The 24,091-nt window shown below is 40.6% G+C and overlaps 1 protein-coding gene across 1 annotated transcript in view; it reads left to right on the top strand.

Annotated features, from left to right (window-relative positions):
• The window catches only part of NFKB2 (nuclear factor kappa B subunit 2), a 34,329-nt gene extending 16,839 nt beyond the window's left edge, over positions 1–17,490 (top strand). The window contains exons 11-23 of the mRNA XM_015824101.1: positions 404–542; positions 634–753; positions 2,162–2,347; positions 4,589–4,730; positions 6,126–6,240; positions 6,985–7,192; positions 8,806–8,975; positions 12,554–12,656; positions 14,972–15,195; positions 15,433–15,499; positions 15,724–15,896; positions 15,974–16,085; positions 16,168–17,490. Coding sequence (XP_015679587.1) covers positions 404–542; positions 634–753; positions 2,162–2,347; positions 4,589–4,730; positions 6,126–6,240; positions 6,985–7,192; positions 8,806–8,975; positions 12,554–12,656; positions 14,972–15,195; positions 15,433–15,499; positions 15,724–15,896; positions 15,974–16,085; positions 16,168–16,304 — 1,896 coding nt within the window. The 3' untranslated portion in view covers positions 16,305–17,490. The remainder of the gene's footprint in view (positions 1–403; positions 543–633; positions 754–2,161; positions 2,348–4,588; positions 4,731–6,125; positions 6,241–6,984; positions 7,193–8,805; positions 8,976–12,553; positions 12,657–14,971; positions 15,196–15,432; positions 15,500–15,723; positions 15,897–15,973; positions 16,086–16,167) is intronic.
• The last annotated feature ends 6,601 nt before the right edge of the window (positions 17,491–24,091 follow it).

The following is a 24,091-nucleotide window of genomic DNA, read 5'->3' on the forward strand; positions in this document are numbered from 1 at the left end:
GTATTCAGAATTTTCTGGATGGATTACACAATTTCTGAACACATTAAAACTACTAAAATAATAAACATTACAATTACTAAATAATACACTTGATAAGATCGAGAAAAATAAAATGCAATTTATTAATAGTATACGAGCAAATAAATGTACTATCATAACTGAAAAGCTTTAGAATATCTTGTAGAAATAAAACACTGAAACCTAGTGCTGAAAGGACATCAGTGAGGGCATCTAGTTATATTTATAGGGAATATTTTTAGTAAAGAGGACCCTTAATTAAGATGACTTTCTCCTCTACATTATCCACTTAATTTGATTTGATGGGATCATTTGAGGTGGAGAATTATTTGAAGATAAACGGAACATGTAGGATGCACTAAACCCATGTTTTGTCTCCTTGCAGTACGCCATTGTGTTCCGTACTCCGCCTTATCACAAGACAAAAATAGATCGTCCAGTCACTGTGTTCCTTCAGTTGAAGCGCAAGCGAGGGGGTGACGTGAGTGACTCCAAGCAGTTTACATACTACCCAGTGGTAGAAGGTACAGGGCACTCCATGTGATGTGCTACTTTTGGTGTTCAACAGTGTGGCAGGGCACATCATTGATTATTTTTCTATATCTTTGGCTGCAGATAAGGAAGAAGTGGAAAGGAAGCGTAAGAAGATCTTACCTCAGTTCCCCCAGCACTTTGGTGGCGGTGCGCCTATGGGAGGCGCTGGTGGTGGAGGTAGTGGATTTGGTTCTAGTGGAGGTAAATGTTAATACTTGAAGGCATTTTCTGGGTTTTAATTTTTTAATAGTCTGTTGCAATTTAACTTGAAATCAAAGGCTTTGTATTGTAGAAGCAAACAAAGCTATAACTGGTAGCCAGCAGGGGTTTGTTAAAAACAGATCATGCCAAACCAATCTTATTTCATTCTTTGATAAAGTGACCAAATTAGTAGACCAGCTAAATGCTGTGGACATAGTATACTTACATTTTAGTAAGGCATTTGACAAAGTAGACCACAATCTACTGCTTGGTAAGCTAGAAAAAGATGGAATAGACAACATCATCACCAGATGGATTTGTAGCTGGCTGACAAACCGTACTCAACAAGTAGTCCTCAGTAGTACTACATCCACATGGAGAGAAGTAAGCAGTTGGGTACCACAAGGCTCTGTCTTTGGCCCAGTACTGTTCAATATCTTCATCAATGACTAATAATAATAATAAAGTTAGGTGCTATGCCTATATTCCACCACTTATGTCATTAGGTATCCATCTTCCAACACTTAAAATGAAGTTTAGTTCTTAAATTTCACCCAATCTTTTTTAAAAAAAAGTTTTAAGAGTTCTCTAAATTGCCAAGTTTGTCAAAGCTGTGTCTTTATATTATTTCCAATTTAATGTTGTATTCTTCTGTTTCTGTCCCCTAAAATAAGGATTAAATCGCTGCTTTCGTTTCTCTGGAGGGAAGGGGCAAAAATTCCCTTCCCTCTCGTGTCTGGGGTTTTTTTGCTTTTGGGGAATTTATCTTTTCCAGGGACTCAGTAGCCAAATAGTAGAAAAAGGAAAAAAAGCCTTACCCGGTTCCAAACACGATGCCCACAATTTGCTAAATAATAATTTCTTTCTTCGATTGTCAGTAGCTTCTGACTTATCACATAAATGCAGCTCACCTTTCCCCTGCTGGTTTAGAGGGCTTTCCTTTGATCAAACGGATTGACCGCCGTCTTTCCGTGATCGACGAGGGTTCCCTCCTTCTTCATTGCCTCTCCGGGGCGACTTTAGACCCTTTTAGGGCCCCTGGCAGGGAGAAATCAGCCGTGGGAAGCGGAGCCCTGCTTTTCCCTCATCTGTGATGCCACGATGCAAACCGGAAGTAAAAGTAACCAGTTCTTATAGTTTAATTATCAGTGTGAAGTAAATAAAGTACAATAGCTGAATAGTGGAGTGGTAGTTATAATTCTCTTATAAATTGTCATTTATTGTGGCCACAGTGCCCTTTCAAAGCATGTGATCATTTTGCATATATACAAAGCTTGCAAAAAAAGACTTAAATTTTTAGGTAGTTCTTACAGCAACAACCAATATGGTTATGAACAGTTAAAATGTCTCTTTTTAAACATATATACTCTAAATTGCATGGCCTTTTTTTTTTGTTCTGCTCTTCTAGCTGGGAGTCCCTGGCATTCTTCAGGATATAGTCCATATAACAACAGCATCTACCTATCTGGATCGCATCCTATAGGCAACTATCAAGGTGGAAGAGGGATCCAGATGCCCAGAACTTCTAGACTGAAAGATAGTGAACATCATCCTTCAGAAGATGACAGCGATTATATTGAACTGCTGCAGCATGGTATGGCTGGGGAGATAAGCAAAAACTATTTTTTCTCTGTTTGGGAAGCATCCAGAATTCAGCTTTCATTGTTGAGATTTCTAAAGGTAAAGGTAAAATCATGTCCGACTTTAGGAGGCAATGCTCATCTCCATTAGTTGTGCGGCACTCGTGTCTTGAACCTGGGCTGCCAGCTTAATTTTTTTAAATGGTCCAGACTCTTTCTGAAATGTTTGAATTTCAGAATGATGTGCAAATAAACAAGATCTTCAGAATCTCAAGAGCAGTCCAACGTTGTAAAATCTAACTTTTGTATTCTGAGTTACTGAAATATATATATATATAGTTCACATACCAAGCATGAATACATTTATCTGTACCAAACAGTTGCTACTTATGAGAAATAAGCGCTGTTGTTAGAAAGTGCTTTTCAAGGTGATAAGTCATTTTCACAAGACTGTCCCCTTTGCTTTTTAAACAAGTACTAGAGAATTTGCTCATAAACCAGAGGAGAGTGGTCAACGTGGAAGCTTTCTTTTTCTCTTATCTGATTCAAAATGTTTGTGACTTATATTTAGAAGTATATTAGTTTTTTCCCCTGTAAAAATAATTAATGTTTTTGGGGTAACATGTCTTGCTTTTCTGTCAGAGACCAGTCCAGGGGTAGGCAACCTTGGCTCTTTTATGACGCGTGGACTTCAACTCCCAGAATTCCTGAGCCAGCCATGTTGAGGGGAAAGGGAGAGGTTTCCAAGCTGAGCCATGCTGGCTCAGGAATTCTGGGAGTTGAAGTCCACGAGTCATAAAAGAGCCAAGGTTGCCTACCCCTGGTATAGGTAGTCCTTGACTTAACGACCACAACTGAGCCCAGAATTACAGTTGTAAGTTGTGCCAGTCCTTTAAGCAGGTCAGCACATGACTGTGCGATGGTCATTAACTGAATGCTGCAATCATTAAGCAAATCCATTATCCACAGTGAATGTTTTTTTGCCAGAAACCAGAAGTAAATGCTGATTTCTGGTAAAAAAAAAAAAAAGTCGTAAATTCCAGTCATGTGACCACAGGATGCTGCAGATGGACATAAATGAAGGCTGGTTGCTGAGTGCCCAACATGTGATCATGAGACCTTGGGGGGGTGCAATCAACTTTAAATCCAGGTTATAAATATCTCTAGAGAGGCCCATTGTAACTTTGAATAGTCACTAAGTGACTGGTTGTAAGTCGAAGACTACCTGTACCGACTGCAACTAACTGGAAACTAGTAGAATAGCCCTTGCTTTTGTGTTGGCAACACCAGCCGAACTGTAGATAACTAAAGTACTCAGATCTCCTGGCAAGTCCATGCTGCTGCCATAGCCAACTCATCTAGGATCAGGTATTTACAGTAGTGGCCAAAATTGTGGAAACCTTTTGGGAAAAGTGTACAATAGAAATGCCACCTTTGGTTAAGTTTCCACCCATTTTTCTTCTAATTTATTTATAACTGTAGCCTTGTTCACTTAATAATACTATTTTACATCGCTTTCTGGGCAACCAGTCAACTCTTTGCACCATGACTTTAATTTTATTACGTTTTACAAGCTCACTAAATGAAAGAACACAAAAAAACCCCAACCAACTTGATAGCGATCATATAACACCCTGACAAATATCCTCCTCTCAGCTTCAATACAGGACACCAATCACTGAATCCTACTGTGATCTGATTGGCTCATTGCCAAAACAAGGTGACACCTGATTGGCTCTCTAAACACTCGTGCTCATTGGCTACAATCGGATGAAGGAAAGCTACCTGAGATCAACCTAAGCAAGTTGTGCTTCCTTTTTCTGGTTATTTGGCTATAACTTTTCATAGAATACAGTACAGATAATTGAACAAACTATGTTGCATTACATTCGTGATTAAATTATCTTTCCATTGATATATAATTTTATGGTACTACTCCCCCCAAAAGGGGTGTTATTAGCCATCAAACCTCAAAAATACACTTTTCCCAAAAGGTTTCCACAATTTTGGCCGCTACTGTAGAAGTAGACTTTGATCAAAGTAATTCACCAGTATTGCTTACTTTGAAGAACAGGCACACTGAGATCTTTCCCATTACATACTATCAGCATAAAAATAGTTGTTGGACTGCGGTAAATGGGATATCATTCTCTTTCTAAGAAAAAAAGGCATAGGAAGATGGGAGTTGTATAAGCAGAAAACGTTTGTGCTTGCACTGCTTGTTTTGATGGTCTGCTTTTCCCCATCTTACCTAGCTCAGGAATGCAGTTCCTGGATGCTCATGGTAGCTCGGCGCAGTGCCCAGGCACTTTTGGATTATGCAGTTACTGCTGACCCACGTATGTTGTTGGCTGTCCAAAGACACCTGGCTGCTTCTCAGGATGAAAATGGAGATTCGTGAGTATATTTTGGGAACAATCAGGGCTCCTAGTCTGAGATCATTTGCAGAGAATTAGTCTTCCAATTTCTTGTCACTGTTTAGTATTTTCCTTGTTGTGGGGATACCCTTTCAGTGCAAATTTATGTCAGCTCTGCTAAAGGCAAGGCTGTGCCTTAACTAAAGAACCTTATATGGAAAAGAATTCTGTAATCCCTGATTTCAGCAAACCTTGTCACTAGCAAGATAGTTTTTCCTTCTTCTGAAATATGTGACATCATGCTTAAGTTGGTGAAACTATGGCCTCTCCAATGACAGCCCTATATATCAAAAAGGGTAGATGAGGAACTGGGGGTGGTGTTGTTGTTGTTAATTGTGAATTCGTGTCCGACCCATCGCGACCCCATGGACAACGTTCCTCCAGGTCTTCCTGTCCTCTACCATCTTCTGGAGTCCATTTAAGTTCACACCTACTGCTTCAGTGACTCCATCCAGCCACCTCATTCTCTGTCGTCCCCTTCTTCTATTGCCCTCAATCTTTCTCAGCATTAGGCTCTTCTCCAGTGAGTCCTTCCTTCTCATGAGGTGGCCAAAGTACTTGAATTTCAACTTCAGGATCTGGCCTTCTAAAGAGCTTAAGTTGGTGAAACTATGGCCTCTCCAATGACAGCCCTATATATCAAAAAGGGTAGATGAGGAACTGGGGGACCTACTATTAAAGATGATGAATGAAATTAAACCAAGAAAAACAACGCCAAAGACATAGGAAAAGGCACATATAACATTAATACACAAAAGAGGGAAGGACCTGAAAGAACCTTAATTAATTACATGAATATCCTTATGAATGTTGATCATAAGATATTTAGACCCTCTTTAATCTCTGCTTTGCCAGCATGTCTTGGGCCAGAACAGTGTGGGAAGGTATTTTAAAAGATTGCCAAACAATAATGACTTAATAGCCAGCTCTCAATACCCTAATTAACAACTAAAAGCTACACACAAGTAGGAATGATATAAATACAATATATAAAACAGCCCAGTGCACGTATTTTGGAGAGAGAGAACTTCCCTGAGGATGGGCACCAGTCTGAAAGCTTGGAAGAATAAAACTTTGCTCTTTTATGACTCGTGGACTTCAACTCCCAGAATTCCTGAGCCAGCAGGACTCAGCTTGGAAACCTCTCCCTTTCCCCTCAGCATGGCTGGCTCAGGAATTCTGGGAGTTGAAGTCCATGAGTCATAAAAGAGCCAAGGTGGCCTACCCCTGGGCTAGGGGAAAAAAGAAATAGAGGTTTCTGGAATGGCCAAATCATGGAATGGGTTGCAATTCTCATTTCTGTTGTTGACTAGTATTACTGTTGCAATTAGCCACTACATCTCCTTGTTCTTAAATCCATATTTTCCCCCCACAGGCCTTTGCACTTAGCTATTATTCATGAGCAGACTGCTGTGATTATGCAACTGGTCCAGGTGGCTGTAAGCATTCCTAATCAACAGATCATCAACATCACAAATCACTTACAGCAGGTATAATAGGTAGTGTCTCAAATTCAGTGGTAACCCATTTGTGGGGAGAGAAGGATGTGCATGCACATAGGGGAGATCTGATCAGGAGGTGCAGTTGAATTCACTCGAACACACCATGTTTTCTCCAAAATAAGACTGGTTTTATATTTTTTTGGGGGGGGGACCAAAAGACCCATTAGGGCCTTTGGGGGGATGTCTTATTTTGCAGCAGCCGCCCACTCCATCCCACTATCTGGTTGCTTGCCTAATATAAGCCCTACCCCAAAATTAAGCCCTAATTAAGAACCCGTCCACTCCGTCCCACTGTTTGGTTACTTACTGCCGCAATGGGACAGGACATGTAGTAACAAGATTGTTAAGAACATCTCGCTTCCCCATTGACTTTGCTTGTCAGAAGGTCACAAAAGGTGATCACATGAGCCCGGGACACTGCAACTGTCATGAGCCAGTTGTCCAGCATACGAATTTTGATCATGGTTACCATGGGGATGCTGCAATGGTTGTTGTGTGTGAAAAATGGTCATATGTCACTTTTTTCAGTGCCGTTGTTATTTTGAACCGTCTCTGAATGAACTGTTCTAAGGCAAGGACTACCTGTAAAGCTCTGTCATTTGATTTCTGGATTGTGCATATAGGTAAATGTGTTGTTGAAAATATAAATGCAAGTAGACATTCTCTTTGGAGAAAATCTATTGATCCCGTTAGCTCTTTTGATGGAACTTGGTTCTCACCTGTTTTCCCTAGACACCGTTACATCTGGCTGTGATCACCCATCAGCCCAGAGTGGCTGCTTTCTTACTTCAGGCTGGAGCAGATCCCACTTTACTGGATCGATACGGCAACTCAGTCGTGCATTTGGCTGTACATTTGGATGACGAAGTGATGCTGAAGATTCTTCTCTGTCATTTGGACCCCCAGATTCTCCCACTTCTTGAGATACCTAACTATCTTGGTGAGTCATATGGGGAAATTGTAAGAAACCCGAGTCTTTTGTCACAGGACCATTGAAATCAAATTGGATGTTGAAGGAGGGGTGGCTGTGAGAGGCAGGACTGAGGAAGAGGAGGTGAGAATATTATTTTTATTAAAAGTTTTATAAAGATTACAATATTTTTTCCCCCTCCCACCCCCAAACCCCCCCTCTCCCCCACTTCCCAGAGCTATTCACAGGGTTAACAAATAATAATCATAATCTAAATAACATTAACCAACTATTAAATTACCAAATCTATAAAGCACTTTAACTCCCTTTTTAGATAAATTTAAGTAAATTAAAGTTAAACACAATAATGAACAAATAATAATATCATAATAATAATTAAAAATAACAGAAAGAATAAACTATTATAAAATATTAACAATAATAATACTCTAAAATTTACTCAAAAACCAAATGGAACTTTTTAGTCCCATATTTATTCTGGATATAATTTATCCATCTTCTCCAAACCAAAATATATCTTTCTTGTGAATGGTCCTTCACATAAGCGGAAATCTTGGCCATTTCTGCTAAATTTGAGACTTTAAGCAACCATTCTTCTATAGTAGGCAAACGATCCGTCTTCCAATATTGAGCTACTAATAGTCTTGCAGCTGTTATAAGATTCAACATCAAATTCGTTTCTTTAACATCCAAATCTTCCATAATACCTAACAAAAATATCTGCGGTGTAAACTTTATCTTTTTCTTAAAAACATTTTGAATATTCCACCAAATTTTAATCCAAAATGCTTTTATTTCCCTACATGTCCACCAAATATGAAAATAAGTTGCATCTAAATTTCCACATCTCCAACACTTGGGTTGTAAATTAGAATACATGCACGACAATTTTTGAGGATCCAAATGCCATCTATAAAACATTTTATAAAAATTTTCTCTTAAATTTTGAGCTTGAGTAAATTTCACATTTCTAACCCAAATTGTTTCCCATGNCCCATTTGGGGTCGATCGACCATTTCATGGGGGTCGCCAAGCAAGGCTGTCCGCCATTTTTTTGTCCGCCATTTTTTTTGTCCGCCATTTTTTCCCCCTTTTCCGGCGGGTGCCTTACCTCCCTTGGGCTGGGCCAGCTGGTGGTCGGCCTGCTCCGTCTCTGCCGCTTGCCAGCTACGCCTCGGCCGGCGCAGGGGGCGGAACCACGCATACGCGGCGCTCCCGGGCAGGGAAAGTCCTTGACTTACGACCGGTTGGGTAGTCCTTGACTTACGGCCGGTTTAGTCCTCGACTTACGGCCGGTTTAGTCCTCGACTTACGACCGGTTTAGTCCTCGACTTACGACCGGTTTAGTCCTCGACTTACGATCGGTTTAGTCCTCGACTTACGACCGGTTGGGGTCGCTTTAAAAAGGTTGAGAATCACTGCTTTAACCAATTCCGTTTCCGAATCCAATTCTATCAAAGCATCATAAATTCTCTTTATATGGGCTCGCCTTTATAAATGTGGAGAATATTATTAAATCCTTTATCATACTTGATGCTTCTGCCCTAGTTTGGGCTTGTAGGACGAGCTTCCCAGTCCTGCTGCCAGTCATTATTCAATTATATTTACTGCTGTTGCTTCAGGTCTTTTTCCTGTGCATCTTGCGGTGAAGTACGCAAGACCCGCCTGTCTTGAGTTGCTAGTTGAGAAAGGAGCGAACGTGAATGCAGCAGAACGGCAGAGTGGACAGACACCTTTACATCTAGCTATTGAAATGGATAATCTTAACATGACTGCATGTTTGATGAAGAAGGTGAGTTGGAGGTGAGGCTACCGATACGGCACAAGTCTGCTCCGTTCTGCAGTAGATCTGTTCTGTTACCATACAGGAAGGTTACTATGAACAAATGATAAGTCCAGCTGGGAACAAGATAGATTTTTGTAGTTGCTAGTTTGTAATGCTGGACTGACATGGCAATTCTGGCAAATAGATGGGGAAGAAATGGAGGTAGTGACAGATTTTATCTTCCTGGGCTCCAAGATCACCACAGATGGGGACTGCAGCCAAGAAATTAAAAGACCCTTGCTCCTGGGGAGGAAAGCTATGGCAAATCTAGACAGCATACTAAAAAGCAGAGACATCACCCTGCCAACAAAAGTGCGTATAGTCAAGGACATGGTTTTCCCAGTTGCATTGTATGGCTGTGAAAGTTGGACCATAAAAAAGGCTGAGCGCCAAAGAATTGAGGCCTTTGAACTATGGTGCTGGAGAAGACTCCTGCGAGTCCCCTGGACTGCAAGGCGTTCAAACCGGTCAGTCCTAGAGGAGATCAACCCTGACTGCTCTTTAGAAGGCCAGATCCCGAAGTTGAAACTCAAGTACTTTGGCCACTTAATGAGAAGGAAGGACTCAGTGGAGAAGAGCCTAATGCTGGGAAAGATGGAGGGCAATAGAAGAAGGGGACGACAGAGAATGAGGTGGCTGGATGGAGTCCCTGAAGCAGTAGGCGTGAGCTTAAATGGACTCCAGAAGATGGTAGAGGACAGGAAGGCCTGGAGGAACATTGTCCATGGGATTGCGATGGGTCGGACACGACTTCGCAACTAACAACAACATCAATGCTGGAAAATTAGATCATGCAGTAGCAGAGTTTGCAGAGGGTTCCTTGACTCTTTATGTATCCTCCCAGACCATTTATAAGTAACTGTTTATAAATAGATAAATAAATAAACCATTCCCGTCCTGTTCATGTCAGGGGGACCATTTAAGGCGCTTCCGGGTTGAAAGGATTAGCCAGTGACATCACCCATTGCCCGGGGGTCACCAGGCAATGAATATTTGAATATTTGTTCATAACTGTGTCCTAAAAGATGATCTGTTTTTCACCCAAATCCTAAAACTAAAGTCATGCTGGTATTTTTAAGGATTTCTTCTTGGCAGCCTTTTGTGATGAGTGAAGCTGCCTCAGGGGAAGAAGCTATTGCATCTCTCTATTTCTTACAGCAGGAAGTGGAGAATTTACTCTCAATCTGCATATTCCATTCCAGTACATTTATTAGTTTAACATGTGTCCAAGGCATGTTCTATTATTAATATAGTTATTATTGCTTACATCATCAACATTTCTGTTGCGAAGAAAGAGAAGTTGATTTTTTTGTGTTTTGGGATAGTTTAATATCTTTCCTCCCATTGTTTGATTTTTTTTTCTTATGCACAGGAATAAAAAAAAATTACATTTTATCTGTATGGATAAAATACACACTCTGCTGTAGATAATCTAGTACAGTGATGGCGAACGTTTTAGAGACCGAGTACCCAAACTGCAACCCAAAACCCACTTATGTATTGTCGGGTGCTGGTTGGGCATGGCCCATTGGGTGGGCGTGGCCCATGTGGGCGTGGCTGCGACGGTAACGGCAGACTGGATGGGATTAAAAAGTTCAATTAATCAATTCCAACTTTACGAGATCTTTTTTTTTCCCCGCGAGAAGTTAAAATTGATTGAACCTTTTTTTTTTTTGCACACGGCGGTGGAGGCCTAAAGTGAAAAGGTTTTATAAAATCCAGCTGAAGGCCTAGCACAGGGGCGATGGTGCTCATAGAGGGCTCTGCGTGCCACCTGTGGCACGCGTGCCATAGGTTCTCCATGACGGATCTAGTAGGTGGCCTTGATGGAGAGGGATGAACTAACTAGAGCAAGGATCACATAAACATGGCTTATAGCCTACCAAGATATTTATGAAAATCAGGCACCTCCCTAATTCACATGAAGTTAAAAGAGATAGGAGGAGAAGCACATCCAGTTTTGGAAGGTCCTGTTACTATAGGTCAGGGGTGTCAAACTCAATTTCATTGAGGGCCGCATCAGCATTGCGGTTGCCCTTGGGGGGCGGGTGGGTGGGTGTGGCCTACTGGGTGGGCGTGGGTGGAGTGGGTGTGGCCTACTGGGTGGGCATGGCCAGCTCTACATCATTCGTGTCAAGGGTGCCTGTGGAGGCCTGGGCAGGAGTGGGACAGATCTGAGGGTCTCTGGCAGAAAGGGGTGGGACCAGGGCAGAGCCCATCAAGCCAGATATGTGAAGTAGGCGAGGGCCATTTGCTGGCCACTTCCAGGCGATGGTGCATTTCTTCATTCCTCACAAAGGGTGACACTTCCCCAGCATGCACCCAGGGGGTGGTTCCTCGCTGTTTCCAGATGGCCTTGTGGATCTAAGACTGAATGCAATTGTACACTGGCTCCTGGCCGGCCTGGGCCAGGGCCAAGGCAGTGGGGGCCGTTCCCTCACTGTTTACAGGATGGCTTCGCAGGCCACATGAAACCACTTCGCGGGCCGCATCCAGCCCCCGGGCCTTGTGTTTGACATGTCTGCTATAGGTGTTCTAATAAAAGTAGCGGTACATAGTATTTGTTTCTTGATCCTTGTAGAGCTGATGCCAATAAAGTCTAAAAGCTATATACATGCAGATGATAAAATGATTAATAAAAAGGTTTTTTTAAACACCGGGGGAGGTTTAAATAGAAAAGTGCTTCCATTTTGCCCTCCTGATTCCATCCCTTTCATAAAACATTTATTCAGTTCTGACCTAAGATTGTTTATCAATTTGATTGGCTTGCTGCTTGCTGAAGATTCTGTTAATGAAGATGGAAACTAATATAGAGAACAAATGTTTGAAATTTATTAAGTTATAATAATATAATAGGCATCATTGGCCTTACAGTAGATTTCTTAGTTGTAACATTTGTATTAAAGTATTTATTATACTTACGAAGTTTCTGGGAAGGATTATTTTGACTTCATTCACTATTGCAATTATTAAAAAGAGATAAAGGATGGAAACTAATCAAGGAGAGAAGTAACCTAGAACTAAGGAGAAACTTCCTGACAGTTAGAACAATTAACCAGTGGAACAACCTGCCTCCAGAAGCGGTGAATGCTCCAACACTGGAAGTTTTTAAGAAGAGGCTGGACAGCCATTTGTCCGAAATGGTATAGGGTTTCCTGCCTGAGCAGGGGGTTTGGACTAGATGACCTCCAAGGTCCCTTCCAACATCATCATCATCATCGTTGTTGTTGTTAAGATGAATAAGCTGGCATCTATGAGATAAGCTATTATTTATTAATTAGCATAGCTTTTCCCCATCTGCTGTTCTCTAGTTAGGTTGTATTAGTGATTGTTATTGCTGGCTGGAGATAAGTGAAATCTGAAATCCTATTGGGAAATGGTAGACACTCTGAAAGTAGAAACTGTATATACAAGACATAGGTTTTCAAGACATAGGTCCTATAGGCTGTATCTGCTTTGAATCTTGGAATCTAAATCCTTTTGCATAGATACAAAAGTTTGTCTTTTATCTTCCACTCACTCTGTATCATTTTTTTTCCCCCAAGCTGGGAGCTGATGTAAATGCTCGGACATCTGCTGGGAATACACCCCTTCATTTGGCAGCAGCGTTGGGTTCTCCAATTCTTACAAGGATGCTAATCAGTGCAGGTAACGCATTTCTTCAATACACCTTGAGCAATTTAGCTTCCTCTGAGAAAGGGTGGGCGTGTTTGGAGAGAAAGGGATGGGCGCACCTCTTCTTCGGCTTTCTGCTTTGCTGTGTTAAACAGTATTCGCGTTTTGGAAATAAGAATTACCGACCTTTTAAATTTCATGTCCTGATACTTTTGTTTCTTACTATGAGTTTCCAACTTAACCACATCAATCTCCTCTCTTAAACACCCACTTTATAGTTTATTTTAATTGTATTGTCATAAAACGTGTTGAAATATAAATGAAAGACACGGTAATAGTGCTCTCTTGATAGTTAACGGCTGCTGTATTTCACAACATTTAGAGGAAATCATCTATCTCTGGTGTAGGATATACTACACCAGAAGTTATGACTATTGCAGTACCCCTGTGGTGACATGATAAAAGTTTGGGCTCTTAGCAATCCACCCACCAGAGGTGCTGCAGCTGCCTCCACCCACTTATTTATCTCTCCCTCCATCTCAGCCACTTATCCATCTCACCAGTGCACCTAACACTGCCTGCTCCTTTCCCACGAGACTCAGGAGGCCTGGGCCTGCCCCCCCTCCCCCCCACTACCAGGCCTGGGAGCCTTGGCCAGTGACAGGGCCCACCAGCATATGTAAATTGTCCCACTCACTTGCAGTGTTTCTGCAGTTGTTAACAGGCATGCCCAACCAACACAAGAAAATGGCCTTCCTACCGAGGCTGTCTTATACCATATGTCAGCAGGAGAGCTCATTTCTTGGGACCATTCAGAAGACTCGAGAATGGCGCCCGGTCTCTCGGTGCTTTGGAAGCCTCCTTCTGAGAAGAAGACGCTTCCAAAGCACCGTGAGAGTAGGCACCATTCTTGTGATGATTCAAAAGCCTTCTGACATGTTGTTGCAGGAAGCAGGCCTGAGTCTCCCAGGGTGTGGCAAGTTGCCACACGTTAGTGGCCTGCATGGGGCCTTCCATGGCCTTCCCCATCCCCCTGAGGCACCCCTGACCACCGCCTAAGGATCTGCCTGATCACTTAAGAACCACAACCAGGACTGCCGAGATTGCGGTCATTGAAGTGGTTAGGTGGACATCTCACTTCATAATCATTTTGTTCAGTGATTTGAGATTCTATTCCCAGTTGTGGTCATAAGTCAAGGATTACCTATATTTCCCATCTAACGGGTGTTCTCATCCTCCAGTGTAACGTTCCCCAACCTTTGTGGCTTGGAGGTGGCCGGGGTGGGTGAGAGGATGGGTCTGTGTGAGCAGCAGGTGCGCACGCAGCTCCATTTGTGCTCACCTGCCGATTGCGCAGCCGAGTTTCAAAAGGGCAGTGGCCCAGTAGTGGGCTGCGTGCCGGGAATTGGGAACCCCTGCTCCAATGGATTGTTTGAAGACTGTCTGAATTGGGAGAGGGGAATCCTGCTTCAGGAGGATTATATGTTTTTGGGTCTACGTACTATACTCTCTTGTATGCTAGGATTTGTTTCTCCCTTTCCTATTTTTGCCAAGTAGATTGGAGCGGTGAAGTGTTGTCTTCTCTGCCACCTGTTCGTTTTTTTCAATCCAGCTTGTTTAGTTGTGTTTATAATTTTTGAGTCTGTTACAGAATTATATTTTGAACTCACCTTTTCCTTTGGTTGTTATTTAAACTTCCTTGAAATAGAATGAATAGCTTATTCCACACCTATCCCGCTGTGCATTCAATTTCAAATGCGCCTTGCGGACTGTATTGGTTATAGTAATACTAAAAACAATTCATTAAATTTATATGCCCCTCGATTCCAAGCAACTCTGGGTGTTTAACAATTCTATACTTGATGCCTCAATAAATTTGTGCTACATAAACCCTTGATGGGATATGTGATACCCCCAAAAAATATATGGACTATTGATTCTTTTTTGAAACGAAGATGGAATTAAGAATGTATTCTAGACATGGGAGATAAGAAAAATGGTTTCATCAACATTGACAGCGTTGACCTTTTGAATGATAACCCCCATAGCTGAGGTTTGTCATAATTAGATCTTTCTTCTAGAGCCGGGGGGTAGGCAACCTTGGCTCTTTGATGACTCGTGGACTTCAACTCCCAGAATTTCTGAGCCAGCATGGCTCAGCATGGAAACCGTTCCCTTTCCCCTCAGCATGGCTGGCTCAGGAATTCTGGGAGCTGAAGTCCACGAGTCATAAAAGAGCCGAGGTGGCCTACCCCTGCTCTAGAGTTTTGCTAAAAAGCATGTAAATTATTCACAATTTTTGCTCCATTTTAGCAACGTTCTGACCGACTCTGTATTTCCTTTCCCAGGAGCAGATGTTTTATGCGAAAACGATGAGCCCGTTTCAGACCCCTCATCTCCACCCAGCAGTGACATTGAGCTGGAGGAAGAGGAATGGGTCACAGAACTGGAAGAGACTTACGCTGACTTGACGGAGCAAGGCCTGGATTATATTTCTGTGCTGGAGAGCGAGCAGTCCAAAACGAATCAGGGTCGGGGACACACCCCATTTGATTTGGCTTGTAGCCAGAAGGTAGGTAATGGCTGAAGTTGTTCAGCTGATTGTTGGAGCAGTGAAGGAATTCAGTTACTACTCACATCTGTTAAGAACTTCTGATTGATCTCCCTGTGGTTTTTACATCACATTTATGGGAAATGGGCCTATGTACTGCTGCGGTTCCCCGGTGGAAAATGGTCTCCTTTTAAAAGTGTTATCTTATTAAAAGGTAATCTAGTAGAAATATTTCAGATCCAGTTTCTTTCTTTGTAGGTAAGAGAAATACTACTACAAGCTTCAAAACAGGATGCTGGAAAGAAGCAGGGTGCATCTAAGCAAGGTGGGTAAATCTGGCAGACTCCCACTACAAACTAATCAACTTGCCTGACTTGATACGTGCCAAGTCATTTGGGGTACCTACTTGCTTCTGACTATGGAGCGGGCACAGTGCTATTTTGGATATATCCTCCTGCATAGAAACGCAGGGTACATCTAGCAGTATTTTTTTATTTTTTGGCATATAAATAACACTCATTCTCCACCGCCAATCTTTCTTCATATCAGGGAGCATCCTACTTTTGAATAACGATGTTCTTCAGAGGCTAGAGAAGCTCTTAAACCAGGGCTGCCAAGGGGCAAATTGGACAGAACTGGCCAAGAAATTAGGTCTCTGCAGTTTAGTGGAGATGTACAAAGACACCATTTCCCCCAGCCGAAAACTCCTGCTCAGCTACGAGGTCAGTCATCCTTCTCTCACCTATTCCCACTGTCATCCCATTCTCGAGTTGCCCTTTTAATTCCTGATTTTCCTCAGATTGCTGGCGGCAGTCTCGAAGGTCTGTTGGAAGCCCTTGGCTCTATGGGACTGACAGAAGGCGTGAGGTTACTACAGAGATTAGAGACCTTTGACAAGCTGCAAAGTGCAGGTAATAACACCCAGTTACGAGTAAGGCTGCAAAGTGAAGGGGGAAAGTAAAAGATGGTGATTACCTTTTCTCTCTGCCTCAGAGCTGAAGGAAGACAGCGCTTACGGTAGTCAATCCGTGGAAGCGGAACCAGCAGCTTTATCTGGGAAACTGCAACCTGCCCCGTTGCTGGAGCCACCTTCTCCCTTGCCTCACAGCCAGCAGGAGCAAGTGCACTGACGCTAGATGAACATCCGGAGAAAATGAGTATTCATTTCTTAAGCATGGGCCTCTCCAGGGTCCAGGATGCTGTCATCAGTGAGAATCGCTATCCAGTCTGGGTCATTCCCATTTTTTCTTAGCCAGTCTGCGGCCTATATTAGCCAAAGCTCCGTAAATGTGGAGAAATCTGGTTACATAGTCCAATATCTTTTATCAAGCTCTGATCCAGGCCTGCTTACATTCTAGAATGTTTTAACTATGGTTCCACTCACCATGTAGTGAGGGTTGGTTTGACAATGAAAGCAGCCTGTGGGGCAAAATTGGATTTCAGTGACCCAAGCAGATTATTATGAATTAGTTTAACCGTTCTCTTGACTACACTTTTAATAACTATCAGCACGCGCCACTTGTTCATGAGAATGCTTTTATCAATAATCAGTTTCCATACCCCCCTGCCCAGTTTTTTGATCCCAGATAACTGCTTCCTTTTATATTCCTTATTCAAAGAAGTCTTCTATTGCAGAATGCGTTCGATGAGGGAATAACTTAGTTTACTGTTCGTTGATGATTCAGGCTGCCCTGAGTTGTGTGCCAAGTAGGTGACTATATAAATTGATTACATAAAATAAACCTGTTTTTTACAGCATTCCAATGATGCTAATTCCCTCAGTAACTAAGTAACTATCCTTGCTAATAGAAGCTCAAGAGTTTGAAATGACTTATTTTTAATTTTAAATCTCTTCTGGTATATGAATCTCCTTTGTTCAGAAAATTATAAATTTCATGACCAGGAAAAAGTGCAAAATGGCTTAAAAATCTCTTTATTTTGTTGCTCAATGAAGTTTTCTTTAGCAGTGTTTTGATCTGGGAAAGGAAAAGGTACAGAGAGCAAAACATTGCAGCAATAACAACATTCTGCCAGAATGAATTGTTTTAACATTTAAAAAGTTTCTCAAGTCAAAAGTATGGTTATGTATTGATGTAGAGCTGCAAAAATTCTGCCTTTAAAATGTGGCTGAAATGAACATAAGATTGTAGGATAGTGAAGCTGAATGCCAGTTTCTTGTATTAATAACAATGTGTGACTAAAAGTAATTAACATGTAAAGTCAGATTACTTTTGTAAAGATGTATGGAAATAATTGTTCATTACTTTGCATGCAGAATCAGAGATTTCCTGTGCTGAATAAAATTTTTCTACCTCTCTTGCTTAATGTATTTTTTCACCCTTTACCAAAATACTTTAGCCCGGCTCTAACATAGAAAATTCCTTTTCCCCACCTTAGTTTTAACTATATTGTTTCAGTGGGCGGTAGTCTACCAGTAGTTTATTACCTTCCTTTACCTTTATTCCTTGTAAAGTAATTATAAATCTTTTTTAAAAGAAGCATCTCTTCATTTTCTCTTTAGTGATTTTTTTTCTTCCAATCTATAAATCAAATCTTTATTTGGCTATAGAGCAGAAATCACAATTAATTAAAATAGAAAAGTGTGTGTATGTGTGTATATACACACATAGTACTGTGCAAAAATGCTGTAAATTAAGGATGCTTTCAGAAATAGAAGCGTTAATAGTTTATTTTTACCAATTAACAAAACGGAAAATAAATGAACAGAAGAGAAATCCAAATCAAATCAAAATTGCCTTCAAAAATTTTCAGCATCCATTTTCCTAGTGACACTTTCAGAGTTTTTGAAGGAACTCGGCAAGGTTCTTTCAAGATTGTTCCAAATATCTTGGGAAACTAACCACAGATCTTATGTGTATATAGATAGGCTGTCTCAAATTCTTCGATGTCTTCATGTAATCCTAAACAGACTTGATGATGTTGAGATCAGGACTCTGTGGGCCAAACCATCACTTCCAGGACTTCTTGTTCTTTACACTGAAGATAGTTCTTAATGACATTGGCAGTATGTTTGGAGCTGTTGTCCTGCTGCAGAATAAATTTGGGGCCAATCACACAACTCCCTGATGGATAAGTGTCTGCATATATTTCTCAGCATGGAGGACACCATTGATCCTGATCAAGAGGGAGTCAAGCTATTCTCCAAAGCACTTGAAGGCAGGAGAAAAAGCAACGGATGGAAACTAATCAAAGAGAGAAGCAGCCTAGAACTAAGGAGAAATTTCCTGACAGAATAATTAATCAATGGAACAACCTGCCTCCAGAAGTTGTGAATGCTCCAACATTGGAAGTTTATAAGAAGAGACTGGACAGCCCTTTTGTCTGAAATGGTATAGGGTTTCCTGCCTGAGCAGGGCATTGGACTAGATGACCTCCAATTATTATTATTATTATTATTATTACTATCATCATCATCATCTTTTATTCATTAGACATGAACCTCAGTGAACTGAACATTCAGATTGACTGGCACTGATGGTTGACACGGGTTGCTACCAGCATCCTAGGTGTCAACCAGATACCTCCTTAAAATGTAAGATGTTCCGAGTAACGCAGTTTTTTGTAACATTGCTGGAGTTATTGCAGGAAGCTGCAGTTTCTTGATGTATTTTGCAAAGTTTTGGGACATAGTTCCCAGTGCCCTGATGACAATGGGTATCACTGTTACACGTTTCATCCATAATTGCACAGTTTCGCTGGCCAGGTCGCGATATTTCGTAATTTTTTCCAGTTCTTTTTCTTCGACTCTGGCATCTCCTGGTACAGCGATATCAATCAGCTGTACACTTCGGTTCTCTACAACTGCAATATCTGGTGTCTTCTGTTCCAAATGGCGATCTGTCTGTATTTGAAAGTTTGCCATTATTATTATTATTATTATTATTATTATTATTATTATTATTATTATTATTATTATTATTATTATTATTATTATTATTATTATTTATCACCATCATCATCATCCTCCAACTCCATTTGCAGAAATGCAGCCCCAAACCTGCAGCCCCTTCCCTTTCTTTGAAGGGAATTTTTTTGTAACTTCTTTCGGTAACAGCTGTTGGAAGGGCATTGAATCTGGCTAAAGAGAAGGCCCTTCTGAATTTGGGATCGTGTGACTGAGATATCTGACTAGTTGGAGAGGGTGTGCAGAGTGGCTCAAGATGGTGTTTCTTCAGCTACTTTGGCTGAGAAGTTGGCTTGCATCTGTAAACGGTCTGCTGTCTAAGATCAGAGCACATTCGTAGTCCATCAAGTTGATGGCCATGAATAGCCATAGAGCTGCAATTCGGCTTGTATTATCTGGACTACAGGAGCACTGGAAGTTGTTAATCTTCATTAGAGAGGTCAAGCCAACTGGAAAGAAAAAGATCTTAAGCCGGTGGGAGAAGTGAATCCAGGCAGATGTTTCAGTTTTGAGAATGACTATATTCCAAACGCAGGGAGATGCTTGGAAGATGGTTCTTAGAAATTTGGACTGAACTCTTTCCAAGAGAAGGAATGACTTGTAGGGGCCCAACTGAGCTCCAAAAAGGAGCTGTGCTTGAGTATTAGCTGAGAAGACTTTAATTGCTGCAGGTATATCCTTTAGAAAAGGATTGTAAAAAACCAGCACTGGTTTTTGTCATTTAATATGACATAGTAAGCTTTGAGATTTGCATTTACCTATGTAGCATGGAGACTGTAGATGGGAAGACAATCCCCCAGTTAAAGACTTGCTCTATTAGGTGGTTGTCTTGGATAGTTGGTGAAAAATCAGATCATTTAAACACATAAGCTGCTTTATGTATTGCCACTAGAGTTTATCTTAAGTCACCCAATCTTTGGCTATCAGCTTGTTGTGAATCTGCCAAGGTACTGAAAGAGTTGGACAGATTTCCCCCCCCTAGACGGTTATTTGTGCAGTGTATTGTAGAAAGAGCAGACTTTGCACCTGCACAGTCATCTCTCCATGGCTGTGTTAATAATGTGTCCTGAAGGTTATCTAAGATGGTCATGTTTATTCTTTAAAATGGCAATAGTCTCAGCCAGATTGGCTTAGGAGCAGTCAGAGTTTATCTGAGCAAAATACACACTTTAGAAAGATTGAAAAGGTGTGAAGGCCTCATTTTGAACAACATACTGAGAATTGTGGGGTGTCTAAATGTGAGTATAATTTGATCTTGACCTCTGCTAGATGGAAGCCACTCAGCCTGCTATAACTCAATCAGCTGCTCCTTGCAGTGTAGTAACTGGCTTAGAGATAAGAAAATTGTTCTTTTTGCAACTAATCCAAACAACAATGATCTCAAACCACGAGGAAATTAAAAATAACTTTGAAAATATAAATGAACACATCTCCAATTTAACTTTACAACACAAAAATTCTCAGAAAATAAAAACAGAGTAAGCAGAAAAAAACAGACAACTGAATACGAGACAGAGGAGAGAGGTTTTAAGATGGAACTTAACAATAGAAGAAAGTATGACTTAACTCAAATGGGAAAAAAATTACAGGAAATATTGGACATGGAAAAGGTAACCTATATCCTAAGATTACAAAATAAGTTTGAGAGTAAGAAAAAAGATTTGACAAAATGGATTCTGCCAGAACTACGAGAACTTGAGAGACAAAAAATGATAAATAAAATCAAGAAAGAAAGAAAGGAAAAGATTCTCAATGAATATGAAGGGGCAAAACCTTCCTACAAAAACATCTTACCTGTTTTGCTTTTTGTACCTGCAACAACACTTTTAAGATTATGGAAAGATTCTTTGATTCAGCAAAGCATATTGATCAGGAAAGTTGTTTGGCAAAAAAAAAAAAAGGCTAAAATGAGAATTAAGAAATTAGACGATGGGATTTACCAGAGGGAATATTTAAAAATTAAACATCTGTTTGAATATAGTTAAAGAAATAGAAAGATTTTGGATATAAATGAAGATTAGTTTAAGAGGGATGAACTGCTCAAGTAATGTAGTATTTTTTCCTTGTGTTTTGTTTTTTGACATGAGAAATATAAAAATGTTGGGATGGTTTATATAAAAATGTTTTTCCTGTTTTTTTTTAAGATATGAGAAATGTAAAAGTGTTGGGATGGCTTGTATGAGAAAAAAAGACTTAAATACTTAAATACGTAACTAATTTTGAGAAAATCTTAACCAGTAAGAATGCTTTGAATATTATGGGGAAAACAAATTTAAATAAGAATTCTGTAAACAGGATCTATGACCAGGCAATTAGAAAAGAAGCTTTATATCAGTGTTTCTCAACCTTGACAACTTTAAGGCATGTGGACTTCAACTCCCAGAATTCCACAGCCAGCATTGCTGGCTATGGAATTCTGGAAGTTGAAGTCCACATGCCTTAAAATTGTCAAGGTTGAGAAACACTGCTTTATATTGATGTGGTTATTATTTGCAGAAACATGAGAAAAGTGGCTATATTGAATTGTCATTCAAATAATAAGAACTGTATTAATTTAAGTCTGGCAAAAGAGAATATTATTGGAAGAAGAGAAAATCAAGCAAAGCCATTATATGGACTGTAGAGTTATAGAAATTGTTATTGTTGTTTTAAATACTAACCCAGACAACATGCTGTTTACCAAATATTAAAGTGATTATGTTAAAAATAAATAAAACATATTTTTTTAAAAAAGTAAGTTCTTTTTATTCCTGTTGACTCCTGCTTATTCTGTTATTTAGTATTTCTAAGGTGATTTGTTTGGACTGAAAAGAATATTTATGATTTGAAAGTCTCTTTCTCTCTCCCCCTTGGTTATATACCCACTAGAAACTTATTTCTCACCCTTTTCCATGAAGGTGGGCAGCGAATAGACTAGATTAGACTAGACTAGACTAGGAACTGGAAGGGACCTTGGAGGTCTTCTAGTCCAGCCACCCGCTCAAGCAGGAGAACCTGTACCACCTCAAGACAAGTGACTGTCCACTCTCTTATTAAAAACCTCCAGTGATGGAGCACCCATGATTTCTGAAGGCAAGCTGTTCCACTGGTTAATTTTCCTCACTGTTAGGAAGTTTCTCCTTAATTCCAGGTTGCTTCTCTCTTTGATCAGCTTCCAACCATTGTTTCTAGTTTGTCTTTTGCAATAGATTTTTTGGTATGTTGGGCTATAATTTCTTTTTGTGTGAAGACTGATGCAAAGAATGAGTTAAGCAGCTCTGCTTTCTCCCTATTACTTTCTTGCCATCGTCTCTCTTTAGTGGACCTACAGTTTCCTTGACTTTTTTCTTGTTGAAAGAAACTTTTTTTATTGTCCTTGATTTCTGTTGCAAGTCTTTCTTTATTTTGAGCCTTGCCAAAATTCCTTCGTGTAGGAAATGCAGTCCATGGTCCAGGAAACCAAAATTTTCTTGGTGACACCAACACGTTAACCAATAGTTGCTTATAATCTCTCAATACTGTACTTAGAGGTTCTTTGTTGTGTCATTCATCCCAATGTGAAGGAGGAGGAAAGGGTAGTAATCTGTGGGCCTAATTATTTTTGTTAGGTTCTCTGCCACGTCTTTGATTTTTGGTCCAAGGAGACAACATACCTCTCTGGATTGCATGTCAGGTCTGCAGATGGCTGATTCTGTTCCTTTGAGAATAGAATTTCTTATTACCAACATTTGCCTTCCTTTTGGGGGGGGTGCAGTCTGGGGTGCTTTTCTGTTTATCTCAGGTGTGTTTGTCGATGGAACACTTAGGGATATTTTGTGTTGTTTCTTTGCTTGGTGTCTGCATATTTTCTTTGTGGTAGAGGTTGTGGGTCTGCGTATTTCCATCTAGGGCAGACATGTCAAACTCACGACGTCACGCAATGTATCGGGACGGTTTTGCCATTGCCAGCAATGGGGTGGGCGTGGCTTCCGGATGATGCGTCCAGCCCATGGGCCGGCAGTTTGACATCCCTGATCTAGGGGGAGCAATCTATTGCTCACTTTTAATGGGGCTGCTTCTGGTTGGGTTAGATTGGGCAGTAGGGGTTTGTTAGATGTATGCTGCTGCTTCCTTTGATTGTTGTGTTTCCTTCTATGTGTGACATACCTCCATAACTAGACATATCTGGTTATTCCTCTCTCTTTTCCTTGATGTAGAAGGAAGGCTGCTCTTGGCTCCCTGCTAGTTGCAATTCTGGCACACTAGACCTCTTTTAAAGAGTCCACTTTAATTTTTGGCAGCAGGTGGAAGAGACTCTGTCTACACTGTGTGCACAATTATTAGGCACGTTGTATTTTGGAGGATTAATTTTCTTATTGACCAACTACAGTGCTCTAGGTCAATCCAAAATGCTAATAAACCTCAAACCTGCATATTTCAGAAAGTAAAAGTGAGGTTTTGGCTTTCTTAGGAGAATATCTATGTGTGCACAATTACTGGGCAACTATTAGTATGCAGAATTATTATGTAACTAAATGAAAGATGAAAATCTGCCCACCTCACTCATTTATTTGCATCTGTTAAAGTGAGAATAATAAACAAACAACTCAAAATGTACAAATAAATATTCCTGACATTTAAAAAAAAAATCAGTGACCTAGATAGCCACCCTTCTTTTCAATAATAGTCATAAGCTTTCATTCATGGAGTCTTGTCAGTTTCTTGATCTGTTGACGATCAATGTTTTGTGCAGCAGCAACCACAGCCTCCCAGACACCGTTCAGAGAGGTGTGCTGATTTTCTTCACCGTAAACCTTCTATTTCAGAAGGGCCCACAAGTTTTCAGTAGGGCTTAGGTCATGTGAGGAAGGGGGCCATCTCATTATTCTTTCATCTTTACATAGATGCACGCGATAGAATATTGTCCTGCATAAAAATCATGGTCATCTTGAAAGATGCAGACTTTTTCCTGTACCACTGCTTGAAGAAAGTGTCTTCTAAAAACTGGCAGTAGGTTTGGGAGTTGATTTTGAA

The sequence above is a fragment of the Protobothrops mucrosquamatus genome, unplaced genomic scaffold (assembly GCF_001527695.2).
Source record: "Protobothrops mucrosquamatus isolate PMUCROS unplaced genomic scaffold, P.Mucros_1.0 scaffold2116, whole genome shotgun sequence".
Taxonomy (NCBI): Eukaryota; Metazoa; Chordata; class Lepidosauria; order Squamata; family Viperidae; genus Protobothrops; species Protobothrops mucrosquamatus.